The sequence below is a fragment of the Haliotis rufescens genome, unplaced genomic scaffold (genome assembly GCF_023055435.1).
Source record: "Haliotis rufescens isolate VD_foot unplaced genomic scaffold, xgHalRufe1.0.p SCAF_11, whole genome shotgun sequence".
NCBI lineage: Eukaryota > Metazoa > Mollusca > Gastropoda > Lepetellida > Haliotidae > Haliotis > Haliotis rufescens.
In genome coordinates this window covers 35114077-35139806 of record NW_025963791.1, presented here as the reverse complement: position 1 = coordinate 35139806, position 25730 = coordinate 35114077, and the positions used below count along the sequence as shown (strand labels likewise).

The window sequence follows — 25730 nt, the reverse complement described above, 5'->3', positions numbered from 1 at the left end:
GGCTGCCGGCCGCATGGAACTCTGGGTAGGAGAGTGTGTTCTCACCATCACTTATGGTCTTCAAGCACACAATTCAAACCAAACTCTTGCTAATATATGCACATAGCCAACTGGCAATAGCTGACGTTAATAAATATCAATCAATAATAATTGACCAACATTAGATACTTTTGCAGCACCACTAAATAACATTGCTATAATAAACATTAATAAACAATCTATTTAAAGAACATATGAAAGAACTAACATTCCTAAACAAACTTTAGTGTTGAAGTATTTAACTGTTGAACCCTGCCGCCTTGGTCCACGCCTGTTGTGCTGTGCTGTGCTGTGCTGTGCTGTGCTGTGCTGTGACTTAGGTGGTTAGAATGGTGGGTGGGCGGTGTGTGTGTGTGTGTGTGTGGGGGGGGGGGGTTGTCCTAGTTTTGAAATTAGTCAATGATAACCTAAGAATTAGGGTCGGGTGATAAACAAATTTCATCCTGGTTTCAGAATGAGACAAGATTCTTTATCCAGCAGCATCCTAAACCATAGCTATGACAAGAAAACCCTTAAGGTAACTTAAATTCATATGTAATCCTCGACAAATATAACCAAATGCCAATATAAATAACATAAGCTTAAAACCACAAACCTTAAAATACTTCCACCAAGCCTCAATATTTTTAATAACCTTTTTATAACATATTATTATATATTCTTGTTTTACTTTTAAACAATAAAAGATATATATGATATAAAGGATAAACATATGTCACATGGAATATGTATAATCAAGGAATATGTATAATCCCTGAAATTTTAATTTTAATATTTTTTATTTTAGTATTTAATGTCTGATTCACTACATAATCCCTAAATTTTTATGGTACTATACATATTCCCTGATTTAACATCAACATTAATTAATTAATTAATGGCTATATGAGCCTTTCAATATTTTTTCTTTTGGACCTATTCATTTTCTTTTTAAAAAACGCCGGTCAGTTTCTTCATACTTTCTCTGTTCGATTTCAATTGTTCTCCGGTTTCAATTTTTCTTCTTCATCGGCTGAGGCTGTGGCGGGCTTTCCTGAAGTTCTTCTTTTTCTTGGCCTTCGTCCTCGGGTCTGTTCTTTCTGGAAAATAAAAAGGGATACAGATGCTGTTGTGATTCTCAGGGTGACGCACGACGACATGGTGTTTCAACCCGTGTTCCCCGGCCGCGTCATACCAAATACGCTACAAGGTGGTACTTGTTACTAGGGCTGGGACGAGTCCAAATTTACTACCGGGTACCCACCCCCTATTACCCGACCCTACCCGGGTACCCGCTGTAGGTCTCAAGAGATACAAAATGTCCGATTGGGAAACGTTTGACCGTACTCCTGTCAAAATGTATTTAGATACAGGTATAAAATGATTTGGTCATGCATACTGAAGTTGACTGAAGTTTTATCTTTATGCAAACATATAAAGTCAGAAGGAATGAGTGCATAGTCGGAAAGAAATGTGATCATTTGTCACTTATAGTGAAACCATAGAGTTCTAGATATTTTTTGCGATTAAACAATATAATCACGTGACTAACCAGGTAGTCCTACCTGGGTCCTACTCAGTATCCACCCGACCCGAGTACCTGTTTATGTATATAAAGCTTGTAGTGTATCTGTGTTCGGAGATGACATCGCATCAACTCAATAAATATAATGCACTGATATTATTTCGTTTAAGTACTCCAGAATACAGTGTTTTCACCCCTGAGGTCGAAGCACTGGTTCAAATACAATGTACATTGTGATTATCTAAGACACATTAACAAGAGGCAGTTGGTTTAAAACAGACAGAGAGGCAAGCCGTGAAATGACAGTAAGACGGACGGACGGATGGACAGTTGTTGGTTTGCACCCGGGTTCCTGACAGTGTCCATTTACTGACCCATTATTCCTTTTTTTCAAGTATACGCCACCTGCTGCTGCCATGCCAGCGAGCGCCACACCACCGACGACTAACCCCACTGTCAAAGCTACAGGGAATCCGTCTGAAACATCTGAAACAGTCGACATACGAATATAAAAAAGGACATGTCGTAGACAGATTACAGCGCTATGATCACAGAGGCAGTCGAGACGCTCCATATACAGTAAACTACGGTCATGGCAACCTCAAGTGGACCGCTAATTTTAGTTCGTAATAACCGTATTTCGTTATAAGCATATATACAGCAAATGGCCGGGACTAAAAATAAGCCTGTTATATCGGTCAGTTCGTTATAAGCGTGTTCGTATTAGACATACAGTCGGATTCCTGTATCCCGAACCAAGTTCCGGGGTCGAGTTCTAACTTCGAGATATCTGGACAATCGAGATAGCGAAGCATGGCCAGCCAGACTGATCAAGTAGCAGTATTGTAGATCCACATTTATATCATGAGTCTCATGTAAACCGTGACTGTACTTCAACAAAAACGACAACCTTTCAATATAATTAAAAACTTATCGAGTGAGTGAGTGAGTTTGCTTTGAATCGCTTTGAACAGCATTTTAGTTATATCATGGCGTATCAGTGTTGTTTTTTGCAGGAAAGAACAAAGTGGCATGTGTCGTCAGTGTGAAAATATTTGGGAAAGCTACGAGCACAAGTAATAATAATAATAATATTAACAATGATGATAATTACGTGTGTACTTGTATTGCGCTAGCCTCGGCGTATACTCAAAGCGCTAAAATTATTACCCGTTCAATGGATCTGTGCGCACTCAATATTCATTCTCAGCTCCCTGGGGACTATGCAGCAAAAACTGCCTTGCTAGATCTATGGTTCTGACTGACCAAGGATCATAGTCGGCATCTGTTCTTGTGATTGGCAGGTTTCTTTCTTTGTTTTTCAATGGTTTCATGAAGTTTCCTCTTTTTTAAGTGATTGGTATGGAGACTTGGCACGAAATATCATTGTCAGGGTGGTCATAATATTGTTAATTTTGTACTTTAATCCAACCCTATGCAAACATATCAGCATGTAGATATATTAACTCAATGCGGGCCACGTAATTAAGGGATCTTGAAACGTAAATACACGAATGCGGTGGTTGTTATCCATAAAAAATGTCACGTTTTTATCTCATTTCATAACAAATCCGAGGTTTTGTGTCAATCACGAAGCTGTGACGGTGCGAACATGTATGGATCACAAAAATGTTAAACGTCAACACCAGTGTAAAATCAGAGTTGATTATCTGCCGAAACAGATTCCACTTGGCGTAAAAGACAAAATACAGTAAAGTACGGTTATAACGAACACGCTTATAACGAACTGACGGATATAACGAACTCACTTTTTAGTCCCGACTATTTGCTGTAGTTATGCTGTATATATGCTTATAACGAACTACGGTTATAACGAACTAAAAATAGTAGTCCCTTTGAGTTCGTTATAACCGTAGTTTACTGTATTGCTGAAAACTATATGACTGAATCACTGAAAATCAGCGATGACGCCTGGTGTTTGCGAAATGTCCTACACTACAGATAGAACCCGTCACTCCCCTAATTTGCGCTAAAAAAAGTAAGTGCTTGTTTTAAACGCCGCGCTGAAGAACCCCTGCCTTGCAACAGCGCTGTAAACAGACAACCCAGAAACACGATGTCGTTTACTGATTTTGTTTACTGACAATGCGTTTACTGAAACTAAAAACTATATTTAGTATTCCGGTTGCTTGGTGTATGTCCTGTTGTTCACAAGTAAAGAGAAACACTTGATAGGACAATAGTATCCCATGATATCACCTCCTTGAGGTGCTAGGGCATGTTTGCCTAAACACAGAATATGTTCCATGAACTGGTGATTATTCAGTCCTGGGTCTAGACGTTCTTAATCGGTGTTATGAGTTATATTGTTATTATAAATCTGAAATAAGATGTTTCAAAAGCTTTGCAAATTTTAACTTTTACCAAATTGAATCATTTTTCGTTTCACCAATAACGAGCAATGACACCACTTTTGATATATTCAATGTTAGATCGCCGTCAAGCGATGAGTGAGTGAGTGAGTTTGGTTTTACCCCGCTTTTAGCAATATTCCAGCAATATCACGGCGGGGGACACCAGAAATGGGCTTCACACATTATACCCATGTCGGGATTCGAACCCGGGTCTTCGGCGTGACGAGCGAACGCTTTAACCACTAGGCTACCCGACCGCCCCTCAAGCGATGAGGAGACATGGACTACCACGGTTATTCCGGATAGATCAGGTGCCCAGTCAGTACCCCGACGTATTCGTGGCGAGTTTCGGTATGCCTCGAATTCAGTCGAGAGAATTCTTTGTATTTTCCTTATGTTCTTTAAATAACCTTGCATTATAAATATTAGGCATGCGCGCGGGCAGTGTCTAAAACACTTTCTTAGTAAAATACAGATTCTCATACTTTGGGGGGGTTGAGTCCAGTCCAGGGTTCGAACCACACTGCCAGTGTGAGGCACCTAATAGCCAGCACACAAAGTCAGCAATCTAGCCCACTCAGCCACCGAGGCTTCTACAAAATGAAATCCGACAATTGATAGTCTAGATCACGTACGTTGTGTACCCCTCTAACATATACAACATGTCCAAATGTTACCTTCTCGCATTCTCGATTTTGGAAAGTTTGGATGTGCTAAAACCACGAGAATATGAGATCGCGAGAACTTCAAGTCTCGCATTCTCCTACTTTTTTGCATTTTGAGTTCCTATCAAAAGGTCGAGAAAGGGAGGATGGCCTTTACCCTTTATTTTATACCTTCATTATTCAATTGACTTCTGATTTTGTTTATTGGTATTTTCCTAAAAAATTAAATATTGTAAACTTGGTAGTGAGTGAGTGAGTTGGGTTTAACGCCGCTTTTAACACTATTCAAGTTATACTCGGGCCCCGTGGTACCGCGGTATTCATCGTATTTGTGATTTCCGGTAGTTCACGCGGGACACGCCTCTAGTAACCAGGAAGTGCTCACTCCGTAAACAATTTCAGTTTCCTCGGAATGTTCCGTCTGCTGTAAGTAAGCAGGTATTAATGCGTTGATACTTGCTTCTGGCATCTTTTTAAATACTGCCTTACCCCCATCTGTCAATGGCCAACGATAATCATAACCCGCAGTTCCCCAAGTAAACTTTCTCTATCGACTTGAACTAGATCATCTGCATATTCATGGCGACTAATGAGGTAACGGAAGTTACGTAGTCCGCACATTTTTCCCCGCTCTGTGCCAGAATCTATTTGGAGATCATAAGGGCCATCATGCCAAACTTAGAAATACTTTCTTCACTAGTAGCCAAAAGATAAATACATACTTGGGGCATACTAGGAGTGTTTTTTATATATTTATTGTTGACTTTTAACATTTTTCCATTTTGTGATAAATTATTGTCATCCAATTCTTTTTAAATAACAATCTTAGAATATCATTTCTGATATTTTGCTGTTGATTTTTAAAATATTTTTCTCTTACTTTTCGGTAAATATGCATTAAATACCTATAACTGATAACACATTTAGAATTTTACTTGTGCTGTCTTTGTACTTGTCTGGACAAATCACTGATATCTGGCATGATCATACCAAGTGGTTGGTAGAATTATGTCCTCTTTTTGTCCAATTCGGACCTCCATACACAACTTTTCTCTGTACCGCGATACGATGGAGTTCTCTCCCTTGTCCAACAGAGCGCGAGGCCCAGCTTTTACTCGGAGCTACTAATGTAAATAATGAACTTTTATCAGTAAAATATGCATTGTTAGATAAAATAAATGACATCTGATATAGAGAACACGAATAATCATTAGTGTGTGCATTTTGTTCCGTTTAGCGTACATGACAAGTACCCCGAGGTTGCAGGCTATATTATGGCGTGTCAGCTTAATGCGGGAGAAAAGCCCAAAGTGATGCAGGTCTCAGACGTTTACCACTTCGGTGAAAGCCACGAGCACGGGTATGCTGCTGACAAACCTAGAAACATTATCGGGGCGAACCGGGATTCGAACCCACAATCATAGGTTTCTGGCGTGCCCAAGGGGCGCAACTCTGCACACTTAGACGACTGGGCCACCCGTACTCCCCGTACACTTGGTAGATGTAGTGTGTGTGTGTGTTGTGTATATTAAATATTAACACATATTGTACAATAAATACTTACCTCTTTCGTTAGTATAGGTCCACTGAAAGAACACCGACTCAGTTTGACCAGTGAGGTTTGTCTCCACCAGGTAGATGTGACACGTGTTCGTGGTGGAGAGGAATTCTCCCGCTATACACAACTCAGTCGTGTTACAGAGAGTCTTGCAGGCACTCAGGCTTGTGTCGGTCGCCGTGTCACTCCAAAGGCTGTCCGACCCCTTCTGTCCCGGAACCTCAATGAAGCTGCATGATTGACCTGACGCACAAGAAGTCAATGGTGAGTGAGTATGGATTTACGCCGCTTTTAGCAATATTCCAGCAATATCACGGCGGGGGACACCGGAAATGGGCTTCACACATTGTACCCATGTCGGGAATCGAACCCTGGTCTTCGGCGTGACGAGCGAACGCTTTAACCACTAGGCTACCCGACCGCCCCCAGAAGTCAATGGATTTAAGTTTCTTATAAAGACTAGAACCGACATATCTCTACACTCCATGATACAAAGGATAGAATCCACAGTGTATTAATGCATGGCTACACAAACATGAACAAACAAACCGGTTTTAGAAATACCCCAGAGAAGATACGCCTGACAAAGTTCTAAAGTAAAACCGTCAGCTTCAATAAACCCTGATTGCTCTTTGGGTTTATTCTTCTAAATATTAGTTTTGGTCTTAAGGGCGTTTTGAGTATTAGAGATTTGTCATGTCTTAAGACAATACAGTAAACTACGGCTATTAGTCTATATAGCGAACTCAAAGGGACTACAAATTTTAGTTCGTTATAACCGTAGTTCGTTATAGGCATATATACAGCATATATACAGCAAATGGCAGGGACCTAAAAACTAGTTCGTTATATCCGCCAGTTCGTTATAAGCGTGTTCGTTATAAACGTAGTTTACTGTCATGACAAAAGATAGGTCGATTAAAGGTTTAAACAAATGTCGCATTACCTTTGGCCACAGGAAACACAATAACAACAAGTGGAAACATCAGCATTCTCCCTGGCGTCATGGTCGGAGATGCTGAAACAGAAACACTGGAAGTCTTAAACGGATCAGGTGAGGCGAAGGTGAAATGGGGTTTAACGTCGCGTTCAAGATTATTGTATTTCTATAGCGAGGTGCATGCCTGTGTATGTGTTTGTGGCTGCTTGTACTAGTCGGACTTATGCCGATTTATAGTGCTAGCCCACTGAGATACCATGCCGCAGTTTAACATGAATACCCCACTCAGACACAGTATACTGACTCCGAGCCGACCAGTCTTTGTTTTAGACCCTTAATGCCGAGCGCCAGACAGGGTAACAACAAGTACCATCTTTGAACGTCTTTTTGTTTGACGCGACAGGGAGTCGAACCACAGACCTTCCTCTCCCCGGGCAGACACTCCGTCCAGTAGACCACAGACTACAATTGTAAGGTTTCATTACATACGCATGTCATGTATGGTGTCGACACTGAGGGGTCTCTGATTTTCGAAAGGCTTTTGTCCTTTTGCTTCCAGTTTTATAGTGTCTTTATATAAAGTACAGCGTCTATTATTGCTGTCATATGCTCACCGACTTTCCAAACACCCCGCTGACATCATTAAAAATGTGCAACGATTCGTGAGGACTGGTTGTTTGGGTATTTGTCACTGTCTTTTCCTTTTATCGAGGATAATGGGAGTACAATGTTCGGAGTATGAATAGCTGTTTCATATATTTTTTATACGAATGCAATTAATGTGCATTCAATGTATTGTATACTTGTCATCGTGTATCCGTCCCGGTAACAACATTGAAAACCGGCCCTTCAAAATACAGAAAACTACGTTTATATCGAACTCAAAAGCTACTATTTTTAGTTCGTTATAACCGTAGTTCGTTATAAGTATATATACAGCATAACTACGGCAAATAGTCGGGACTAAAAAGTTAGTTCGACATATCCGTCAGTTCGTTATAAGCGTGTTCGTTATAACCGTAGTTTACTGTATGTCGTAATGAGGTTGTTAAAACGGTTATATCGAAGCCTATAGACCCTGAGAACATGATCTATTGCGATGTTGTCTTGTGGAAACCAGAGAATAAATGGTAGCTCAACTTCACTGAATTATGTTACTGTTTTACGAACATTAAACACGGTTTTTTACGCATGAGAACATAATATTTATCTTTTAATGTTCTTCAGTCTGTAAATTATTCATTCACAGGTGATACATGATATTGTGCCATATCGCATTGCCTATTTAATTCATCGAAGTCTTTGAAGGTATACAAATTCAGTACACGTTTTTAGATTCTAGACTTATACGTCTTATTAGCATTTGAATGTGGTATTTATTTCATTGTTCATTCTAGTGAGGATAAATAAGAGAAGCAAACATTCTTCTTCACAAAGCTGTATGACGACTACCTTCCAGGGTTATCTGGTAATCATAGGTGAGGTGAAATGGGGTTTAACGTCACGTCCAAGATTATTGCACTTAAATAGCGACCTGCTTGAACATATGTGTGTGTGTGTGGCTGCTTGTACTAGTCGGACTGATGCCCACTCAGACACAGTATACTGACTCCGAGCCGACCAGTATTTGTTTAAGACCCTTAATGCCGAGCACCAGACAGGGTAACAACAAGTACCATCTTTAAACGTCTTTTGGTGTGACGCGGTCGGGGATCGAACCCCGGACCTTCCTCTCTCCGTGCGAACGCCATACCACTAGACCACGGAGGCGGTTCTGGTAATGATTAAACACATTGTTTTTAATTCATTTCCTGTTGAGGTCATGTATGCCTGCTTAATTGATTTTATCCAAAGTCAAAATGGATAATAGTGTTTGATAACTGTTGCAATGTTTACTGGATTGTCACGGTGGGTATATTTTCAAACGGACTATCTAATAAAAGTGAACGTGTATATCATATCAGAAGCACCCCATTGAGAGTGTGTTAGAAACATATTTAATTCAGTGTTGTTTGCATATATGGATGTATAAACATAAAACCACCGTGCTCAAGCTGACATATATACATTATGCATAGGTTGCGTTGCCTTGGTCGTGTAAATATAGCGTGCCAAGCTTTGCATGACCCATGGCAACTGGTTTGACGTTAAACTTAACATGCATAGTAAACACCTCCAATTTTAATCAACAACGTGCCAGAATACATTGTCATGTGTACTACAGACGTTAAGTAAGTATGAAAAGTCTGAAGGAGAACAATGTATTAGGCAGTTTAATATTTAATATTGCCATTTTCATACAGTCGTGCCTCACTGGATTCTACTTGCTGAACATGTGGATAATAGGAGAACCGAACACTCCTCCACACAGTACGTGTAGGTTCACCCTCTTCTCCGATTGCATTGGGAACCCCAGGACTTTTGATTGTGGGTTTGAATCCCGGTTCGCCCCGATTGTTTCTAGGTTTGTCAACACCATACCCGTGCTCGTGGGTTTCAACAAAGTGGTAAACGTCTGAAACCTGCATCATTTTGGGCTTTCCTCCCACATTAAGCTGACGCGGTGTGATATAACTGTAATCCTGTCAAAACAGGCGTTAAACCCCACTCACTCACTCTTTTCCAATTGTCGTTGCATCACTGACATTTCGTTGAGATTTATGATAATATAATCGTTTGAGTGTTTTTCTGTATAATCTGTCATTACAAAGGCCATATACAGAACTAACTTGTCATGGAGAATGGTCGTATTCTGACTTCTAGAATAAAACTACATTGGATGAAGTTTCCTAATTCACTGTTAAATTATTGTTGCATCTGATGAAAGTTTGACCTGCGTGAAAATAAATTTGCAGGGAGCCAATAGAAATAATGGACATAGAAGGAATCATGATGATATAGATAGTCTTTCTCACAGTCCCTGGACCATATTATTTTCCCTTCCGCCAGCCCTTTCTGTAATGCAAAAGCCCTAAATGAAGCAAGTCTAGATTTTCCACAAATTCACTGGGGCTCCTTTCAATTGAAATGGAGTTTCTTTGTTTCTATCCAAATTATATATATTCAGAGACTGAGCATAGACAATGACATTTTTTTATTAATACAGGTAACTGTAAATATATGCATCGTCCATCCAAAAGATAATCATATACGTGTTTGCATTTAATATGGCGATTCAATCATGTTCTGGGGTATAGATTTCGAGGGTTCGAGTACATTTTGTTTCAGACCAAAGCATTATTATCTGACATTCCCATTACAATCAGATCTTTTGCTTTGATAGGATACCTCTCCGCGTTAAAAATCATCGATGAAAGGAAGACATAAGCGACCTTTTAAAAAAGAATTTGGTGGTTGTTAGGCCAAGCAGGTTTCTAAAAAGATGCGGCTTCATTTGTTTGCCAACTCGATTCGGAAATCTGATCTTTAGAAAGGAAAACTCACACAGAACACTGCTGTCCCTTCCGATGTACTCCTTCTTTTAGTGTAGATGACACTAAATGACAGGTTATATTATTTATCCGCAACAATATAATTGCGCGTACTCTTTCATTTCCATTCTGACTATACTAACTGCCCGATTTCTTCATTTTCGAGACACAGATATTAGATATGCTTCGCTCACGCTCTTAACTTCGAATATAGAAGCCTCGGCGCTGATTTGCCACTTAGAAACATTACTCCACACCGAATAGTAACAGAGCGGAGCTGGCCAAGATTGACTTGCAGTGACATACATGGACATACACGGACTTTCATTGGCTAACAATGTACCACTGTTATTGGAAGTGATTCACCACACATGATTCATATAAGTTGTATTAGAATATACATTGCTATGATTAATATTGGAAGATATCACTTAATTTTAGAACATGGATAATGCAGAACTTTACGTGTTTTGTTGTTACTTGTTGTCTTAGCTATAAACAAGCAATCAATGACACCCCCCCCCCCCCCCTCCCCCCCCCTCCCTCACACTCACAATATCAATCCTTAACTTATTACCGCTTTGTCATGTCTCTCATTGCAATTATACACCTACCTACCTACCTACCTACCTACCTACCTACCTACCTACCTACCTACATACCTACCTACCTACATACCTACACACACACACACACGCACACATACGCACACACACACATATACGCACACGCACACTCACATGTACCAACACACACGCACACACACACACACACACACACGCACACACGCGCGCACACACACACACACACACACACACACAGGCGCACACAAATCATTGCTCTCTCGTTACATACACTACATAATGGCATACATTGTGATTTACCTACCTACACATACAAAACAACACACACACATATACGCACACAAACACTCACATGTACCAACACACACACACACACACACACACACACACACAGGCGCACACAAATCAATGTTCTCTCGTTACATACACTACATAATATCCTCATTGTGATTACGTTGTACGTTGTGAGCACATTTATCATAACGACGACCACGTATACACAGCTAGTTAATCTGAAAAGTAGTTAATCCGGTTGGTTTTACTGGATATACAGGATTTATACATACAAATATACTTTATGTGGCTACTACAACAACGTCCCTGTACACGACTACTACACCGTTACTGACAACACGACCAGGAACACCATCATGCTTCACACATACTCTCACCTCTCCGGTGCGCTCACAACTCCCGTCCGCCTCAAGCTGTCGCCTGTTTACGTAATATGTCCGGCGTCGTCTGTTGTATACCGTCAACTCTAACCACGCATAACGGAAACCACGATCACGCTTCTGGCCATCCGGGTCAGCTCAGTATCTGTCAATGTCTGTCAGTCTGATCTGTACACATCTGTACACATGAGTGGGTGTACAACAGCCCCGGTACAATCCAAGTATGTTATGTCAAGTTTCCAAGGTTGCACCTGCCGTAGCGAGACAGAACTACATTTTGAAACGCACCAGTGCATAGTGTATATGTGTTTAGGCTGTTCCGCCTCACAAAAAGTACATTATTGAAAGGTGTCTTCCGGTTATTTCTTTACCCCGCTCTCGGCCATAACCTAGCTACACCGCGGAGTTATGGGTATGGCTTTGGTTAACTGTGCATGTTTATTTACAGGTTCAATGATGAAGGTGTGGTGTACTGTGCATGTTTATTGTACAGGTTCAAGGATGGGGGCGTTGTGTACTGTGCATGTTTATTGTAAAGGTTCAAGGATGAGGGTGTTGTGTACTGTGCATGTTTATTGTACAGGTTCAAGGATGAGGGTGTTGTGTACTGTGCATGTTTATTGTACAGGTTCAAGGATGAGGGTGTTGTGTACTGTGCATGTTTATTGTACAGGTTCAAGGATGAGGGTGTTGTGTACTGTGCATGTTTATTGTACAGGTTCAAGGATGAGGGCGTTGCGTACTGTGCATGTTTATTGTACAGGTTCAAGGATGAGGGCGTTGTGTACTGTGCATGTTTATTGTACAGGTTCAAGGATGAGGGCGTTGCGTACTGTGCATGTTTATTGTACAGGTTCAAGGATGAGGGCGTTGTGTACTGTGCATGTTTATTGTACAGGTTCAAGGATGAGGGTGTTGTGAACCGTGCATGTTTATTTATAGGTTCAAGGATGAGGGCGTTGTGTACTGTGCATGTTTATTGTACAGGTTCAAGGTTGAGGGTGTTGTGTACTGTGCATGTTTATTGTACAGGTTCAAGGATGAGGGCGTTGCGTACTGTGCATGTTTATTGTACAGGTTCAAGGATGAGGGCGTTGTGTACTGTGCATGTTTATTGTACAGGTTCAAGGATGAGGGCGTTGCGTACTGTGCATGTTTATTGTACAGGTTCAAGGATGAGGGCGTTGTGTACTGTGCATGTTTATTGTACAGGTTCAAGGATGATGGTGTTGTGAACCGTGCATGTTTATTTATAGGTTCAAGGATGAGGGCGTTGTGTACTGTGCATGTTTATTGAACAGGTTCAAGGATGAGGGTGTTGTGTACTGTGCATGTTTATTTACAGGTTCAAGGATGAGGGCGTTGTGTACTGTGCATGTTTATTGTACAGGTACAAGGATGAGGGCGTTGTGTACTGTGCATGTTTATTGTACAGGTTCAAGGATGAGGGTGTTGTGTACTGTGCATGTTTATTGTACAGGTTCAAGGATGAGGGTGTTGTGTACTGTGCATGCTTATTTACAGGTGCAATGATGAGGGTGTGGTGTACTGTGCATGTTTATTGTACAGGTTCAAGGATGGGAGCGTTGTGTACTGTGCATGTTTATTGTACAGGTTCAAGGATGAGGGTGTTGTGTACTGTGCATGTTTATTGTACAGGTTCAAGGATGAGGGTGTTGTGTACTGTGCATGTTTATTGTACAGGTTCAAGGATGAGGGTGTTGTGAACTGTGCATGTGTATTTACAGGTTCAAGGATGAGGGCGTTGTGTACTGTGCATGTTTATTGTACAGGTTCAAGGATGAGGGTGTTGTGTAGTGTGCATGTTTATTTACAGGTTCAATGATGAGGGTGTGGTGTACTGTGAATGTTTATTGTACAGGTTCAAGGATGAGGGCGTTGTGTACTGTGCATGTTTATTGTACAGGTTCAAGGATGAGGGTGTTGTGTACTATGCATGTTTATTGTACAGGTTGAAGAATGAGGGTGTTGTGTACTGTGCATGTTTATTGTACAGGTTCAAGGATGAGGGCGTTGTGTACTGTGCATGTTTATTGTACACGTTCAAGGATTAGGGCGTTGTGTACTTAGCATGTTTATTGTACAGGTTTAAGAGGTTAAGAGCCGAAGAGGATTAATTCGTCTTATGACCAGCCAGGATAAATGACATGGATTAACTTGACCTAAGATCAAACAGTGGTTAGTTATTTAAACTGCAACAACCAAGGGATTATATATGATTGTAAGTTAAAGAAGTATGTAGAGAGAAAATAAATTGAAGACGAATATAGATATAAACTAAGGTCGAGAAGGGTAGAAAGAATATAATTTTCAAAATCATCACAATGGCTGGTTTAAGGAAGGTCGAGTTTGTCATATTTGCTTGTGTGTTTGTTTAACGAGGCTCTCAGCAGTATTCCAGATATTCCAATATTCCAGACAGTCTGTAAATAATCGAGTCTGGACCATACAATTCAGTAATTGACATCATACGCATCGATCCACTCAATTGAGATCGATGACATGCATCAGCCACTTCAGTGAGCCTGCAACCCGATCCCGTTAGTCGCCTCTTACGACAAGCATAGTCGCCTTTTACGGCAAGCATAGTCGCCTTTTACGACAAGCATAGTCGCCTTTTACGGCAAGCATAGTCGCCTTTTACGACAAGCATAGTCGCCTTTTACGGCAAGCATAGTCGCCTCTTACGTCAAGCATAGTCGCCTTTTACGACAAGCATAGTCGCCTCTTACGACAAGCATAGTCGCCTTTTACGGCAAGCATAGTTGCCTTTTACGGCAAGCATAGTCGCCTGTTACGGCAAGCATAGTCGCCTCTTACGACAAGCATAGTCACCTTTTACGGCAAGCATAGTCGCCTCTTACGACAAGCATAGTCGCCTTTTACGACAAGCATAGTCACCTTTTACGACAAGCATAGTCGCCTGTTACGGCAAGCATAGTCGCCTTTTACGACAAGCATAGTCGCCTTTTACGACAAGCATAGTCGCCTTTTACGACAAGCATAGTCGCCTCTTACGACAAGCATAGTCGCCTTTTACGGCAAGCATAGTCGCCTTTTACGACAAGCATAGTCGCCTCTTACGACAAGCATAGTCGCCTTTTACGACAAGCATAGTCGCCTTTTACGACAAGCATAGTCGCCTTTTACGGCAGGCATAGTCGCCTTTTACGGCAAGCATAGTCGCCTTTTACGACAAGCATAGTCGCCTCTTACGACAAGCATAGTCGCCTTTTACGGCAAGCATAGTCGCCTCTTACGACAAGCATAGTCGCCTTTTACGACAAGCATAGTCGCCTTTTACGGCAAGCATAGTCGCCTCTTACGACAAGCATAGTCGCCTCTTACGACAAGCATAGTCGCCTTTTACGGCAAGCATAGTCGCCTCTTACGGCAAGCATAGTCGCCTCTTACGACAAGCATAGTCGCCTCTTACGACAAGCATAGTCGCCTTTTACGGCAAGCATAGTCGCCTTTTACGGCAAGCATAGTCGCCTCTTACGACAAGCATAGTCGCCTTTTACGACAAGCATAGTCGCCTCTTACGGCAAGCATAGTCGCCTTTTACGACAAGCATAGTCGCCTCTTACGACAAGCATAGTCGCCTTTTACGACAAGCATAGTCGCCTCTTACGGCAAGCATAGTCACCTTTTACGACAAGCATAGTCACCTTTTACGGCAAGCATAGTCGCCTCTTACGACAAGCATAGTCGCCTCTTACGGCAAGCATAGTCGCCTCTTACGGCAAGCATAGTCGCCTTTTACGACAAGCATAGTCGCCTTTTACGACAAGCATAGTCGCCTTTTACGGCAGGCATAGTCGCCTCTTACGGCAAGCATAGTCGCCTCTTACGGCAAGCATAGTCGCCTTTTACGACAAGCATAGTCGCCTTTTACGACAAGCATAGTCACCTTTTACGGCAAGCATAGTCGCCTCTTACGGCAAGCATAGTCGCCTCTTACGGCAAGCATAGTCGCCTCTTACGGCAAGCATAGTCGCCTCTTACGGCAAGCATAGTCGCCTCTTACGGCAAGCATAGTCGCCTTTTACGACAAGCATAGTCGCCTTTTACGACAAGCATAGTCGCCTTTTACGACAAGCATAGTCGCCTCTTACGACAAGCATAGTCGCCTTTTACGGCAAGCATAGTCGCCTTTTACGACAAGCATAGTCGCCTTTTACGACAAGCATAGTCGCCTTTTACGGCAGGCATAGTCGCCTTTTACGGCAAGCATAGTCGCCTTTTACGACAAGCATAGTCGCCTTTTACGGCAAGCATAGTCGCCTTTTACGGCAAGCATAGTCGCCTTTTACGGCAAGCATAGTCGCCTCTTACGACAAGCATAGTCGCCTTTTACGGCAAGCATAGTCGCCTTTTACGGCAAGCATAGTCGCCTTTTACGACAAGCATAGTCGCCTTTTACGGCAAGCATAGGTTGCTTAAGACCTATTCTACCTCGGGTCAGTTTGTCATGTACAACAAGAACATTGCTACACAAACTTGCATTCACTGGAAGTGTGTCAAGTAAAGGAAGATGCAACTTGAAATACATGTAACAAAAGGCTTTGTGTATGTTTTTCATGCCTATTTTATACATTCGTATTGTTATTGGGTTGTACCATTCCAATGATAGGCAAGGGAATATGCAGTCAGCGCTAATATGCAATTAAACACTTAACGTAATGACACACGCATCAACACGCACATTGACGGACACATTAACGTAATGACACGCACATTGACGGACACATTAACGTACTGACACGCACATTGACGCACGCATTAACGTAATGACACACGCATTAACAGGCACATTGACGCACACATTAACGTAATGACTCACGCATTAACACGCACATTGACGGACACATTAACGTAATGATACACGCATTAACAGGCACATTGACGGACACATTAACGTAATGACACACGCATTAACACACACATTGACGCACACATTAACGTAATGACACACGCATTAACACACACATTGACGGACACATTAACGTAATGACACACGCATTAACACACACATTGACGAACACATTAACGTAATGACACACGCATTAACACACACATTAACGTAATGACACACACATTGACGCACACATTAACGTAATGACAAACGCATTAACACACACATTGACGCACACATTAACGTAATGACACACGCATTAACACACACATTAACGTAATGACACACACATTGACGCACACATTAACGTAATGACACACGCATTAACACACACATTGACGCACACATTAACGTAATGATACACGCATTAACATACACATTGACGGACAAATTAACGTAATGACACACGCATTAACAGGCACATTGACGGACACATTAACGTAATGACACACGCATTAACATGCACATTGACGGACACATTAACGTAATGACACACGCATTAATACACACATTGACGAACACATTAACGTAATGACATTCGCATTAACACACACATTGACGAACACATTAACGTAATGACATTCGCATTAACACACACATTGACGGACACATTAGCGTAATGACATTCGCATTAACACACACATTAACGTAATGACACACACATTGACGCACACATTAACGTAATGACACACGCATTAACACACACATTGACGAACACATTAACGTAATGACACACGCATTAACAGGCACATTGACGGACAAATTAGCGTAATGACACACGCATTCACAGGCACATTGACGGCATTACATTGATAGTATGTGGCATTATATTGATAGTATGTGGCATTATATTGATAGTATGTGGCATTACATTGATAGTATGTGGCATTACATTGATATTATGTGGCATTATATTGATAGTATGTGGCATTACGTTGATAGTATGTGGCATTACATTGATAGTATGTGGCATTATATTGATAGTATGTGGCATTATATTGATAGTATGTGGCATTACATTGATAGTTTGTGGCATTATATTGATAGTATGTGGCATTATATTGATAGTTTGTGGCATTATATTGATAGTATGTGGCATTATATTGATAGTTTTTGGCATTATATTGATAGTATGTGGCATTATATTGATAGTTTGTGGCATTATATTGATAGTATGTGGCATTATATTGATAGTTTGTGGCATTATATTGATAGTATGTGGCATTATATTGATAGTATGTGGCATTATATTGATAGTATGTGGCATTACATTGATAGTATGTGGCATTATATTGATAGTATGTGGCATTATATTGATAGTATGTGGCATTATATTGATAGTATGTGGCATTATATTGATAGTATGTGGCATTATATTGATAGTATGTGGCATTATATTGATAGTATGTGGCATTACATTGATATTATGTGGCATTATATTGATAGTATGTGGCATTACGTTGATAGTATGTGGCATTACATTGATAGTATGTGGCATTATATTGATAGTATGTGGCATTATATTGATAGTATGTGGCATTACATTGATAGTTTGTGGCATTATATTGATAGTATGTGGCATTATATTGATAGTTTGTGGCATTATATTGATAGTATGTGGCATTATATTGATAGTTTGTGGCATTATATTGATAGTATGTGGCATTATATTGATAGTTTGTGGCATTATATTGATAGTATGTGGCATTATATTGATAGTATGTGGCATTATATTGATAGTATGTGGCATTATATTGATAGTATGTGGCATTACATTGATAGTATGTGGCATTACGTTGATAGTATGTGGCATTATATTGATAGTTTGTGGCATTATATTGATAGTATGTGGCATTATATTGATAGTTTTTGGCATTATATTGATAGTATGTGGCATTATATTGATAGTTTGTGGCATTATATTGATAGTATGTGGCATTATATTGATAGTTTGTGGCATTATATTGATAGTATGTGGCATTATATTGATAGTATGTGGCATTATATTGATAGTATGTGGCATTACGTTGATAGTATGTGGCATTACATTGATAGTATGTGGCATTATATTGATAGTTTGTGGCATTATATTGATAGTTTGTGGCATTATATTGATAGTATGTGGCATTATATTGATAGTTTTTGGCATTATATTGATAGTATGTGGCATTATATTGATAGTTTGTGGCATTATATTGATAGTTTGTGGCATTATATTGATAGTTTGTGGCATTATATTGATAGTTTGTGGCATTATATTGATAGTATGTGGCATTATATTGATAGTTTGTGGCATTATATTGATAGTTTGTGGCATTATATTGATAGTTTGTGGCATTATATTGATAGTATGTGGCATTATATTGATAGTATGTGGCATTATATTGATAGTATGTGGCATTACGTTGATAGTATGTGGCATTACATTGATAGTATGTGGCATTATATTGATAGTTTGTGGCATTATATTGATAGTTTGTGGCATTATATTGATAGTATGTGGCATTACATTGATAGTTTGTGGCATTATATTGATAGTTTGTGGCATTACATTGATAGTTTGTGGCATTATATTGATAGTTTGTGGCATTATATTGATAGTATGTGGCATTATATTGATAGTTTTTGGCATTATATTGATAGTATGTGGCATTACATTGATAGTATGTGGCATTATATTGATAGTTTTTGGCATTATATTGATAGTATGTGGCATTATATTGATAGTTTGTGGCATTGTATTGATTTCGTTATGAGTTCAGGCGATGTGTATCATGGCGTTTGGAAAAAGTAAATTAGATAATATTTTGCAAACCTTGATACTTCAACCACACCAGGAAATACTTTAAGTGAGAACAAATACATCACAACACTCGTCCTTACAACAAGAATTGCTGTTAGATTTGCTGTCTGTCGTAGATCTTCTAAAACCAAGAGATGCTATAGCGAAGGCCAACCAAACTAAACTGAGAGATGGACAGCTACTCGAACGAATATAAACAGAACAGCCAAAGATAAAAAATGAAATTATATCAATATACGAAAATAGAAGTCATATCAACAGAAATTCTGTGAATACCAAACTCACAATAGACATGTGTACCCTACTCACACACATGAGTCCCAAAGAGGGACAGGTCAGCTGAAATTGCTGAGGCAGTAGGCGGCCTCTTAATAAAACAACAACAACAACAACAACAAACTCGTCTCAGTTAGATACCGTTTTAATCACAACTCGCTACCCTTCGCTGAATACGTTTTGAAATATAGTAAACCATTTTTATAACGAACGCGCTTTAAACGGACTGACGGATTTAACGAACACATTTTGTGCCGTATATATGCTGTATATATGCTTATAACGAACTACGGTTATATCGAACTAAAATCAGTGGTCCCCTTGAGTTCGTTATAACCGCACTCTACTGTACATGCGTAATATAAACGGTATCTAGCGGTAAGTGTTTATATTAATTAGCAACTATATTTCTTACTCACCCGTGAAGAGATCACAGAGGAGCTTCTAATGCACACTCGATGACCCCTGACGTTACAGGGCGCTGTTGCGCCGGTGTATTTGTTAACATATAAGAAATTATAGGATATTGTCATATGTTTAAACGGTTTGTGGTACTGTATTATAAGGCAAATCGAGCTAACCCATTTAATAACAACACACCATTATAAAAAGTATTCGATGACATCACATGTGGGGGGCACTATTTTTGGAATCAGGTAGCCATTCAGGTGGCGTCGGAAGCACTGTGCAACGGACTCGACAACATCTTCTCTATTCCTAGACAGAGAATCTACTTCAGATATTTCACAAAACACCATAGATGCATAGACACACCACATATGCATCGTAATACTGCATTATTAATATTAGGGTAACGCTATTTTTCAGGGCATTATCATGTACAGAAAGGATAGGTCTTCCATTAACTGTCCGACGAAGGAGGGCAGTTGAAAAGACCGAGATCTTCTGCCAGTGATAATGTCCTGAAAAATAGCTTTACCGTTATTATATCTGAAAAGGATAGAATTTATCAAATATAAGTTAACAACAATATCGGCTTTGAAACATTTACTTCAATCAACACATAACGAATGTCAATGACCCACTTTAGCAAATATGGAAACGTCAAAGAACAAAACAGATGACGTCACTATATATTGAATAATCCTGTCGTGGGCGTGATAGCTATAATGATAATTATAGTACATGTATTATATAGGTCAAGTCCGTGAGGTTTGCAGTTGCCTGATCCATCGCAGGATTTGCGAACAAATACGTTCAAAAGAGAGGGGGGCAGGGGTGGCCCAGTCGTCTAAGGCGACACGATTCGCTGTGCAGAGTTGCGTCCCTTGGGTACGCCAGAAACCTATGATTGTGAGTTTGAATCCCGGTTCGCCCCGATTATGTTTCTAGGTTGTCAGCACCTCATCCGTGCTTCACCGAAGTGGTAAACGTCTGAGACCTGCATCACTTCGACATGCCCTCATATAGATTGCCAAAAAAGTGTTATAATATGATGATAGTTTATGATAATAATGGGAAAAGAAACTGGGTTACATGTGTTAGAGAATTACTTTTCAGTTGTGGCTTTGGTGATATTTGGCAAAACCAAAATGTGTATTCCAAATCAATGTTTATACTTTCATTAACCCAGAGATTAAAAGATATTTATTTACAATCTTGGACAGCATCATTGACTCTAACAAACAAGTGCTTTTATTACAAAATGTTTAAATCAGAAATAATTATGGAATATTATTTATCAAAAGTTAATGTTAAAAAATTTCGAACGGCTCTTTCACGTTTTAGATGTTCTTCTCACGACCTTTTAATAGAAACAGGGCGCTTTGTAAACATTCCTCGTGAAGAAAGAATCTGTAATCTATGTAGTTTAAACTCAGTAGAAGATGAATTTCATTTCTTACTAGTATGTCCAGTGTATTTACACCTTAGAAAAAAATATCTGCAAGCTTATTATTACAGGTACCCTAATATTATTAAATTTGTTACACTGCTGTCAAACACAAAAAGAAGTATCTTACAAAATGTTTCCATGTACATATATTTTGCCTCTTTATACCGACAGAACCTTATGAAAGAATAATCTTATCTGCTTGGTATTAGGAAACTATTGTGTATATACATTAAGTACATATTTATAGATATTTGCCTTATGAATAAACTACAAACAAAAGAGTTAGAAATGGTATTAAACTACTAGGCTGTCATATGATATTGTGGGATGTGATATTACAAATGGTTTAGTATAGTTATATGTATATGAAATGATATGATGTGACATGACATGATGTGATATGATATGATAAGTGTTGTGGTGTGATATGATACATGAGGGAATATGATGCAACATATTATGTGTATTATAGAAATTGTGTAAATACTGTTTTTTTTAGTGTACATATTTTATGGCTTGCGGTCTTCCAGTGTTGAATAAATATTGATTGATTTATATGAAATAAATTGGCATGGAATGACATGGCATTATATGGTATGATATGATAAGATATGATGGGACAAGCTATGAAATTGCTAATGTGTTGTGTGATATGACATGTTGAAATGTGATATGATATAGGGGTGATATATGGTACGATGGTATGTATGGTATGTTATGATATGATAATGGTATATGAAATAATACTATATAGTATGATCTTATAATAATGATACAATATGATATGATGTTATAGAATATGTTGTATGATATAACAAGTTGTGATATGGTAAAATAGAAATTATGAAATTACAGGGTATGGTATTGTACTGTATGTGTGAAATTATGTGACTGCGTTGAGATGTGAGGTGGAATGACGTGAGGTGATTTGGTGAGATATGTACATAAATTGTATAAAATTGTATATTCTTCAAATTGTACTATAGGCCTGTGGCCTCTTCAGTATGTGAAATAAAGATTGGAATCCCGGTTCGCCCCGATAATGTTTCTATGTTTGTCAGCACCATACCCATGCTTGTGGGTTTCACTGAAGAGGTAAACGTCTGAGACCTGCATCACTTCGGGCTTTCCTCCCACATTAAGCCGACATGCCGTGATATAACTGGAATGCTGTTAAAAAGCGGCGTTAAACCTATCTCACTCACTCACAATAGAGAGAGAATAGAGACTTTTGATTTGTTGTATTGCTAGCATCTTGGCCTCACATAAAGGTTCAGAGCATTATTAATAAACAAAACATTACGATGAAAATATCATCACAACAGTCATCGCCGCGTATACTTACGACCTTGACCTTCGTGTTGTAAATTGTCCTCAGATTGGACCAAGTGGTCAGTCTGATTAAAATTAGATCCTAGTTCTTGCTACCGCTTTCAAAGTTTGTTTCAAGAAGATTGTCAGTTGGAAACTAGTGCCGTAAAGCTTGTGAAAGCTGCTTTCTGATCTGCCAATGTTGACTTCTTGTTGGTCGTTTCAAGTTTGGGAAAGGTCGTTCAGACGTGACCTCTAATGGGATGTCTCCGGATCTTCGTGAAGCGGCGGCGGGCACTGAGATCTGATTTTGATGAGATTGTAGAAATTTCGTCTTCATATCAGTTAACCGATTCAATTCCGTGTCGTGAATCTTTCTTGCTCCGAAATTGAACAAATGGTGTACCTTCACGGTTATTACACTTAATCTCATAACAGATAACTCCGTGGTCTTGTGGTAAAGCGTCCGCCCGGAGAGCGGAAGGTCCAGTGTTCGATCCCGGGCCGCGTCATACAAAAAGACGTTAAAAGATTGTACTTGTTGTTACCCTGTCTGGCGCTCGGCATTAAGGGGCTAAAACAAGGACTGGTCGGCTTGGAGTCAGTATACTGTGTCTGAGTGGGGTATTCATGTTAAACTGCGGCATGGTATCTCAGTGAGCTAGCACTATAAATCGGCATCAGTCCGGACTAGTACAAGCAGCCACACACACACATACACGTGCATGCACGTCGCTATATAAGTGCAATAATCTTGGACGCGACGTTAAACCCAATTTCACCACCTCATAACAGATAAACTATCTGCTGACTCAAAAGAAATTCCAGTCATGTCACATGGCGTATGAATCGACGAGTCGACCATTTCACGGGCTCCCTCACCTGCACTGTTCAAACTGACTTCACATCCATTGACTTATGTTTATTTGACAGTGCTTTGGGTTTCAAGCAGCTTTGAACTACAGAATTTCAGCAAAATCACACCGCTTTAGCTAAATGTGGGCGGAACGCATGTGATGCAGGTCTCAGGCGTTTACCACTTTGGTGAAACCCATCAGCTAGGGCATTGTGCTGACAAACCGTGGATGTTTAGTAGGGCTGATTTACCAAACATCGAGATTTTTCTCCCACGTCATGCTTAAACGTCGCTATGTACACATCCAACACGTTTCTCATATCTGTTACATATTGCCCAAAATAGTCCCTTCTGCACGTGATGTTATTAAAAACACTTTTTATATAACGGTGTATTGTTATTGATCGGGTGATCTCTTCACGAGTGAGTGATAAGTACTGTTACGGCACATTAAATCTACCATTCTGTAATCAGAGGACACTTTACCCAGCCAAAAAATCCTTCTTCCAAGAATTCACTCGCCATTCTGAACAATATTTATACATGGACAGGTAAAAGTGACACAATTATAGATTGTTATGCAAAATTATGGAAACAATTTAAATCAACTATAGCATGGTCGGAGTCCCCATTACGCAATATATAATTATATTACACGACCTAGTTACTGGTCAATATTGTGTGTGTGTGTGTGTGTGTGTGTGTGTGTGTGTGTGTGTGTGTGTGTGTGTGTGTGTGTGTGTGTGTTGTGTTGTGTTGTGTTGTGTTGTGTTGTGTTGTGTTGTGTTGTGTTGTGTTGTGTTGTGTGTGTGTGTGTGTGGTGTGTGTGTGTGTATTTTCTGTATGAATTTGTTGTTTTGTTTGTGAACCCAGTGACTGACAGCATGAGCACCGATTAATGCAATTGTGACACAACCCGGAATATTCTCAAGGATCATTGCATTCCTCTGGTTATAGCTGTAGTTATGCCTTACGTGGAATTAATGACAATATATGATAAAAGATCTAAAATGAAATGATAAAACACACTTAAAATTCCAAAATTAATCATCCATATTTCATAATCCGTCATTTTTAAACGACTCCACTTTTTCTATAGGAGTCTTTAACCATCCGTATTTCTCCTTCTGCCTCTTTTACCCCCAGGACTCCCTGTGCCGAGTTGCGTCCCTTAGTCACATCAGAAGCTTGTGGTCGTGGTTCGAATTCCGGTTCGCACTGATTATGTTGCTAGGTTTGTCAGCACCACACCCGTGCTCGTGGGTTTCACCAAATTGGTAAACGACTGAGACCTGCTTCATTTCGGGTTTTCCTCCTACATTAAGCTGGCACGTCATGATATAACGGGAATACTGTTAAAAGCGGCGTTAATTCGAACTCACTCATCACTTTCACTTTTAAATAAATACATTTAATTTATCTGTATCTATATACTCACAAACTCACATCTACTGTCTGCAGAGTATGCCTCGTTAATCCCGTGGGTTACTTGCTGGAGCGTTCGGCGATGTCGTTATCTACGGCAACAACAGTACTAGTGGCTCACGTCACCACCAACGACTCCTCAACGTCTTCATCAACTTTCAAAGCAGGTGTCGTTGTCTGGTTCTCGTCTCACTGTCTCTATCGACTAGTCTAACATCCGGGAACAACATGACATAGTGGTATTCACTGCTGTAACAGCTGTTGTATTGCGAAACGCTTTGGGTAACTGCTGGCAGTGTTGTTTTGAATCACGCGACAACAGATTATGGATCTCAGTTCAAGGTTCAAAGGTTGTTCCAAACAACGGTTAGCAGCATCGCAATTGAACCTTTACATTGCCGCTGACACGATTATGGTGTGGATTACAGGCAAGTGTTGTCTATATATTGCTTTGAGTCAGACGATTTGGTTACGTGTGGTAGAGTGGCTCGAGAA

At 39.9% G+C, this 25730-nt stretch overlaps 1 protein-coding gene across 5 annotated transcripts; it reads right to left on the bottom strand.

Annotated features, from left to right (window-relative positions):
- Window positions 1–966: 966 nt before the first annotated feature.
- On the bottom strand, window positions 967–25507 carry LOC124152282. 5 transcript variants are annotated; one of them, XM_046525162.2, is made up of 6 exons: window positions 11768–12057; window positions 7088–7159; window positions 6148–6384; window positions 1918–2029; window positions 1571–1618; window positions 967–1118 (listed from the first exon to the last, which is right to left on the bottom strand). In XM_046525162.2, exons 2-5 carry the CDS (start codon window positions 7146–7148, stop codon window positions 1591–1593), a joined length of 438 nt encoding a protein of 145 aa, XP_046381118.2. In that variant the 5' UTR covers window positions 7149–7159; window positions 11768–12057; the 3' UTR covers window positions 967–1118; window positions 1571–1590. The 5 variants fall into 5 exon arrangements, with proteins under 5 accessions (XP_046381118.2, XP_046381116.2, XP_046381117.2 ...); XM_046525160.2 differs by lacking the exons at window positions 1571–1618; window positions 11768–12057 and adding an exon at window positions 25249–25507; XM_046525161.2 differs by lacking the exons at window positions 1571–1618; window positions 11768–12057 and adding an exon at window positions 25257–25507.
- Window positions 25508–25730: the final 223 nt, after the last annotated feature.

Coding starts and splice junctions, on each gene's coding strand:
- LOC124152282 (XM_046525160.2), bottom strand. CDS start 7,148: ATGACGCCAGGGAGAATGCTGATGTTTCCACTTGTTGTTATTGTGTTT. Junction 2,030..6,147: donor GACCTATACTAACGAAAGAG/GTAAGTATTTAT, acceptor CGACTGTTTCAG/ATGTTTCAGACGGATTCCCT. Junction 1,119..1,917: donor TTGAAAAAAAGGAATAATGG/GTCAGTAAATGG, acceptor TTTATTTTCCAG/AAAGAACAGACCCGAGGACG.